The following is a 7,679-nucleotide window of genomic DNA, read 5'->3' on the forward strand; positions in this document are numbered from 1 at the left end:
GACTTAAACCTTGTGGAATGAAGCCCAGTGTACAAGTTAAAAGGGAAGGGAAGAGTTGTTACAGTTGATTCCAGCATAACTGGCAAGAGATAAGGGACTTTTCCAGGTCAGGAAAAGCAGAAGTACCTGTTCCTGATACTGTCCATGGCTGAACTCTTGTTTTCTTTAAACTATAGCAAGGGTAAATGTGAGGTACTAGTAAGTTCTATAAAGGTGCTGCAATTTAAGTGTCAGAAGCGATCCTAGATTATGGAGTCTCAAATATGCAGCATTTTGACCAGTCTTGGAGCTTACTTAAGGCTTTTCCCATCTTAACATAAAAACTAACGCTTCCTGAAAAAGCAAGCCTGTAAAAGCCTTGGTGAATATAGCATCTTAGTAATTTCTAGAAGCGACTTAAGTACAGCAGAAAACAATCATGGGATAGGAGGTCACAGATTTAGAAAGTTGGTAAGTACAAAGATTTCTCTTAAAAAAAAATTAAGATCAAGAACTGTTCTAGATTCTTGTAGTCAGAATGCAGACTTGACACTGATACAGTTCCTGCTTCAAGGCAAGTACGACAGCAAAACAGTTAAAATAGCAGTAGATAAAAGTAAGGGGTTATACCAAAAGATAAATGCACCTGCAGAATAAACTGGTGATTTGAATTTGCTAAATTCCGTACCAAACACTTAAAAACCAGGAGGGGGAGCTACAGCTTAACCCAACAGCTCTCCCATTAAGCAGAACAACTCGTCAAGATGAAGCACTAAAACTTCACACGAGCAAAATGGATTTGTCACTTCAAGTGGCTAAGCTGCACTGAAGTAGTCCATAACACTGCTTCCTGTGCTGACAGCAGAGCAAAAAATGCATATGAGTACATTTAAACTCAAAATCACTGTATAGTAGCTGACAAAAGTTAAAAGCTGATCTTACTAAGAAGTACTGCAGTAGCATATCATAAATAGGAAGAAACTTAAGCATCTTCCTTCTCTTGGATGCAGGTAGCACGAATTCAGATTACAACTCCTCACTTCTGAGGAATTTTAGTACTTGATGGAAAATTCAAAACAAGGCCTGTTTTAAAAAAAATTTATTTTACAAAAGTTAAAAACAAGTACTATTTACAAGCATTTTAAATACCAGGTCTAAACCTTCACTCCTAAGAAAGAGTTAAGCTTGTTTAAAATGCATTTTATGTTTATCATGTCTAAAAGTTTTTTTTTAAAAAAGAAAAAGAAATGCCATTACAGGGCTGTTCGGGAAGAAAAAAACTATTTATATAATGACTTGAGTTTTAAAAGTCAGAATCCCACACTGTTCTTCCATCCTCTAGCTGCTTTTCAGCTGTTTATAATGAAAAGGAAGGGAGCTACTTTGCCGCTTGTTAAGCATATAGTAAAACTGGGGACTGGAGGAGTAGGGGAGAAGAGGGACAAGTGTTTAGCCATCTGCTGAACTAGCTGTGGTACAACAAGAAGAATAAAATTTGTAGGTCTAGCTGAAGAAGACTGAAGTCAGAATATTGGTCCTGTCAAGAGGTCCTCAAGCAAAGGTTAACTTAATCTACTTCCAGAACAGTTTATTAATGCCTGTAAGAACTAAGCCAAAGCTCAGTATGAGTCAAACCTGTACCATACAGAATTAGAAACTATGGAGCGGATCGAATCAATTCCAGTAATATCCATCCCCAGGGTTGTTAAAGTAAATCTCTGAATAGTTTTAGCTGCAAGGATCATTTTTAATGTTACCCTTTCCGAAACCTCCGCAGTGATCAAAGGGAACAATTTCCACAGGCTATACAAAGATAAAAGAAGCAAACCATGAGGTGAAGCTGTGACCCTCACAACATGCAGAAGTTTTAAAATAAGCTTTCTAAAGCACCATTTCCAAATTTGTGTGCATGTCTGTGTCCGATTTCATTGGATTTCCAGACCCTTAGCTTTACTGGATATTCTACTCTTCCTTGCAGATTCTGTACAGTATAAAGAGGAAAAAAAAGAGGTATACACAGTAGTTTGTGTCTTTTGCCCTTCGTATTAAAAAGATGGCAAATCACAAATGCTGGCATTAGGAATTCAGTCAACTCTCCTTCTGGGTTTCAAATGAAGATGCAGCTCTTCATTCAGCAAAACTGAAGGCCTTCTGCAGACTGTGTACTTTAGATGCCTTTTGAAACACGTTTAGGGAAAATAGTTGCAGACAGCAGCTGCCAATATAGTAACCATGTTCTGCTGAGGGGTACCCACTTGTCACGGCTGCATGTTGTTGATAATAGCCAGAATACTCATTTTCTCTTGGGCTGAGTCCACATCTTCATTTTGTTTCTGAGCAACTCCTGTTCCAAGGCCATACAACCGCCCACAATACTTCGCATCATCGATCGTATCCTCAAAAAACAACTGCAGAGGGGGAAAAAAAAAAGAGGCACAATTAAACAGTTTCTGTTCCTTCCTAAACTGGAAAGCACCTAGCCTTAATTAAGGAGCTCAGCTGAAGTCAGCCACCTCTAGGATTCAGCCTGGGAAGTAAAATAAGGACTGGAAAGAAGTATGAACAGAAAATGTGTGTGCCAATATCAACATTTCCTTCTACTGACATTTTGAAGCATGCCAGCCACAAGGCTCAAACAAAAAACAAAAAAGCCACCCACATCAGTTGTATGGGTATTGATGGATAGGGACTGGAAAAAGAACCGGAAAGAAGAATAATGCCCTACCTCTTTCATTCTGAAGAATGCCATTCCTGTGAGAAGAGAATCCGATCCTGCCTGGTGCTGCCGTCCAATTCGCTGCAAATCCAGCTGATCTGCCACCTCTTGAAGGCCACCCTGCAGTGAAAACAGACCAGACTATTTTGTAAGAGCCCTGTCTTACAAAAATTGCCACACCTCTCCAAAACACAAGTGTAAATACTGGAAGCAGTTTCCAGCAGTACACACACCAACTGCGAATGAACTAAAATGGTAAAAACTGTTCAAGAGTGCAAAAATACTCTTCCTCAATTTAGGTACCTTGCTTTCCTGCTGCAGATACTCGAAATATGACTGTGGGTATATTCAGAGATTACAGGTGCTGCACCTTTCCCACCCGTTCCTGAAACAAGGCTGTGATTCAGTAGATAAATTACTTTCTACCCCGAGTGTCTACCAGATAATCAAGTCATGCAATAGTTCGTGTAAAACAAAAATGCCCCACCTTGCATAGGCGAGAATAAAGAATACTGAATTACAGCTGCCCTCTGAAATCAGCGATACAGGAGGTTATGCGAACGTCCCCTACACGATAAACATACTGGGTAAGCTTAAAACTGGGAAGGCAGCATCTATTAGACACGAACTTAGCCTAGGTGTGTATGTGTGACTATTTGCTTTGACACGCACTGCGGTTTGGAGACAATACACGTAGCAGTTCTGTCATTTGCCTTACTGCCCGTTTGCAGCACTGGTATCTAACCATCACTTGTTTGCTGGGGAGATGCAAGTACCTTGAGGTTTTTGCAGCTCTTCATTAAGTACTTGACATCGTAGATAGATGGAAAGAAAAGGTTCAAGATATGGAAAAACTCGTGTTCCTCTTCTGGCAACCTGGAATCTGTCAACAGCTTCACCATGTAGCCAAAGTCATAACCACTGAAACCAGAAACATACAGAACCTAGATAAACCTGTACTCGTCAGTACTAATACCGCATTTTTCACAAGAAAGTTTTTGGTAGGTTTGGTGTTTGCTTTTTAATATCCTATAGCTTTCAAACCTTAGCATACTCTGATATTCAGAAAACTCCAAGCAACATGGAAAAGAAGGAAACCCTGTGAGTATCTCTTCCCATCTCCTCCTCCCTCAAGTCCTTTCACTTGCAGGGATATCAAGGACAAGAGGCCTTGCAATCAAGTTGTTTGAAATACTGCAGGAAAGATCCCTTAACTACAGAGTTCTTCCTCTGTGTGTAAACACAAGATGGAAACTGAGAAGAACACCAACATTTAAAGGCAGAAGAAACAAACCTTACTTCGCAATGCACACAGGTTTACAAGTTTGAATATGACTGACAACACGGACAACTTTTTTTTTCCCCCATAGAGGCAGACGGTAACAGCAAATGGATTTGCAAGCAGCGCATACACAAAATTCAGACCACAGTAGGTGCTAATATAAGTAAAGTGACACTTGTTAAACTTAGCCTTTAACTTTACACTTATTTAAGAACTGCAGAGCTGCTAAATCTTAAAAATCTCATCATTCTCCATAGACCAGAGCAGCAGTATTTCAGCCAAAAAGAGATTTCATGCCCTGTAGCATCAGTGATCACCTCCGACCTACCTGTGAAACGACAGCCATTTCACGCTGTCACTAAGGACGACCCCTGAAGTCATGAGCAACTCAGCAAAATGCAGGGTATCGATCCCTTCTTCTTCGTGCTTCTGGAACTGCAGCCCAGAGCTTGCGAGGAGGTCTATGGAATCCTGAGAGTACATATCTTCCCTGGAGGAGAAAAGCAGCTTTGCACTTAAAGTGCTAACAAGTCAGCCCTTTCAGAAAGATTCCCCACCCGCTGCATTCTGAAAAACTGGAGTGACCATTAGGCTCTCTCTACATCTGTCTCTAGAAAATTCATATCAAATCACTTTCAATATCATCACTGCACCCTCCCACATACATAACGAGCTACTCTGCAATCTTAACTGGATTGCAGTTGAGATTTACACTCTTAACAAGATTCATTCTCTTGAACAGATGTGGCAATTCCACCGCTTTTCTCTTTAGATGCCAGTTTGTATTTTAGCACGGATCTAAAATAGAGATGTTTCCCTTTTTGCTGAAAAGAGCCCATCCATTTCTTTTTAGCAGAAACAGATGCATTTAATTGTTTAAATGATTATATAATATATAGAGACAGACAGATACAGAGAGCATATAAAGCTTAAGACCATAACATTTTTCCAGAAGCCAAGTTTAAGGGACACAGCATTACTCGGCATAGGCTATTTATGAAGGGAAAGGGTATTAAGGATAGTATTGTAGCATGGCTTTGACTTCTAGAAGTACTGCAACTCCTGTCATGCCAAAATAGGGTCCCATAAAATCAGTATTAGAATCGGAATTGTTATTGCTCAGAACCAACCAGCGATGACAAACATACAGACTTCTGCATTTCCCAAAGACAAGCACCACTTCAGCTCAGAGCGCAGACTATTCCCTAGCTCAGAAGACTCACGTAAGGTTGAATTTGAAATTAAACTGCCAGGTGTTGATCCCAGAAGGATATTCTCCTTTCTCATTCGTGAACGTCAGGCCCAGCTGGATAATTTTCAGAAGGTCAACATTGCACCGAAGGAGCTGATACTGATAGTCGATGGAGCTGCGGAATTCACCTATCGGCCTTACAACAACCCCCGGAAATTCTGTGTCCTGGGAAAGAAGAGCAAATCTTATTACCTGTTCCACTAGGAGTATATTCTATTCCACGCTTGCAGGTCTCATCGCTGCATTCTGTTAATTCGTCTACAAAAATCACTTATTTTTAATCCTGTTTCATATTCTGTTATGGATATTAAACTGTTACAGGTGTTCTTTCATTTCCATCTACTATGTGAAAACTCTTTTACTTAGGCAGCGATTGTGTGCCATCTCTGCTGAAACCCAAAATTTTAGACTATTTTTACTCTTAGATTACATCGCATAATTTCTACTGACTACAGCATATGCAAAAACTCTCATAAAGAACTCAGTGCTGCATATCTTACAACATTTCTCTCTTGCCCAACATCTTTTTGTGTCCACTCTTACAACACAGCTATTAAAACAGGTGATGAACACTCTCAGTGAGATGAAACAGAACACAAATTGAAGCGAGAGAGCTCGTTTCCTACCAGCTTATGGCAACAAAAGATTCTATTTACTTGCTCAACTTCGTTCTGAGTTTGTTTGTTTTTTCAGACTCCAAAGGGACGTGTATTTTTATGCCACACTTTTATAGCAGACATCTCACGTCTTTAAGTTCAGTATCCCCAGTCAAAGTTGGCTTAACTTACAGCACCAGAACTAAAATCATGTATGTAACTGACCAGCTCCTGCCAAGCGAACATGGGCTATTAAGAGCAGAGATTCCTCCCAACTGGAGGATATTCTGGTCTCCTTAAATAAAACTTCCTGGAACTCACTGTCATATCTACAGCCAGAATATTTTTCTTTCACACAAATCAACATCTGACCACACCAAAAAGAGGCACTCCTGCTAACAAGCTGTCATTGGCAGCTTTCTTGTCCTACAGTTCTGCGTCAGTTTCCATAGCCAAAAGGGGAAAGAAATTCAAAGCACAAATACAGCGACCAAATACTAAGGACTTTGTGCATCTGACCTGTTCCATTTTCTACGCCATAAACTAACACACTGAATGACTAAGTATTAAATTAATTCAGTTGTTTCAGGTGGTCTCTCTCCTCCCTGCCTATCAATCAATCTGAACTGAACACATGCACTACATTCTGGAAAGTTGCACTGATGGGCAGCTTTCTAGTTTTTCACCACTTGTGGCTTGGTTTGATCTGGAACAGGAGAAATCATTTCTTGCCCAAGAATTAGCTAATTCCCCTTCCCCACCCAAAATCCCTTCACTGAGACAAATGGATCAATGATAAAACATTTACCATCGCGATGTAGCTGTAACTTAGCACAATCTCTCGAATTTTCCTCATCTCCTCTTCCAGGTTGTTTGCCCATACTTCGCAGATAACCTGGCTGTTCTCTGCAAGGGCTGCTGGCATCTTGCAGGGACCAGGGCGAGGGCAGCTGACGAACTCCGACGGCAGCGCAGAGCGGCAAGCTGTGCGATCCAATCAGCGTGCTGTGCTGAACAGATAAAAGAAACTGTGTTTTACACGAAAAAAGATTTACACAAAGGCACGAATGATCTGGCGGGGCACCTCACGGTGCTATTGTCGCCTTCAGATACCCCGCGTGAAGTTCACAGGAGGATTTTTGGGACTTTATGAGCTCCTGGAGACACGGTGAAGGCGAAGCTGAACTAAAGCACGGCGGGCGCACAGGCGACAGGGCAGTTACCGGAGCCCCTTCTGCTGCCCCTTACCGCAGCCCACCCCGGGCTGAGGCACCCGTGCAGAGAGCTCGGCTTCCCCCGGAGCGCCCCGCCGGCTCCGTGCCCGTGCCAAGCCCCCCGCAGGCCGCGCCGAGGCCTCTCACCCCGAGGCAGAGCCGCGACAGGCCCCGGCCGGGCCCTTCCCGCCCCCACGCCCCGGTTACGGCCCCCGGAGCGCCTCGGGGCGGCCCCGCGCGAACGGCCCGGCCCCGGGGGGGGGGGGAGCTCCCGGGACAGGCCCGGGGGGGCTGTGGGGAGCCTGGGAAGGGCCCGGGGGCTCTGAGGGGTCCCTGCGGGGTCCCGCCCCCCCCCTCACCTCCTCGCCGCCGCCGCCGCCCCCGGGAGCTGGGCCGGGCCCCGCCCCCCCGCGGGCCGCTCTAGCCGCCACTCCCCCCGCGTCTCGTCTGCTCCGGCCTCCCCCATCCCCGCCGCTCCCCTCCCCCCACCCCCTCCCCGCCGCTACCTGCCCGGAAGCCGGGGCCGGGCCGGTCGCGCACCGCGCAGGCGCGATGAGGCCTCCCTCCGGGCCTTAGGCGGGATTTCCGGCTCGCCCTCCCTGGATCTCGCGAGAATTGGTGGGGAAGCCGCGGAGGGCGG

General features: G+C 44.2%; 1 protein-coding gene across 1 annotated transcript; it reads right to left on the reverse strand.

Annotated features, from left to right (window-relative positions):
- Window positions 1–424: 424 nt before the first annotated feature.
- CNOT8 (CCR4-NOT transcription complex subunit 8) lies at window positions 425–7,612 on the reverse strand. The gene is made up of 7 exons (XM_035338664.1): window positions 7,546–7,612; window positions 6,634–6,835; window positions 5,201–5,394; window positions 4,306–4,467; window positions 3,472–3,616; window positions 2,705–2,815; window positions 425–2,387 (listed from the first exon to the last, which is right to left on the reverse strand). Exons 2-7 carry the CDS (start codon window positions 6,748–6,750, stop codon window positions 2,238–2,240), a joined length of 879 nt encoding a protein of 292 aa, XP_035194555.1. The 5' UTR covers window positions 6,751–6,835; window positions 7,546–7,612; the 3' UTR covers window positions 425–2,237.
- Window positions 7,613–7,679: the final 67 nt, after the last annotated feature.

The sequence above is a fragment of the Oxyura jamaicensis genome, chromosome 13 (assembly GCF_011077185.1).
Source record: "Oxyura jamaicensis isolate SHBP4307 breed ruddy duck chromosome 13, BPBGC_Ojam_1.0, whole genome shotgun sequence".
Classification (NCBI taxonomy): Eukaryota; Metazoa; Chordata; class Aves; order Anseriformes; family Anatidae; genus Oxyura; species Oxyura jamaicensis.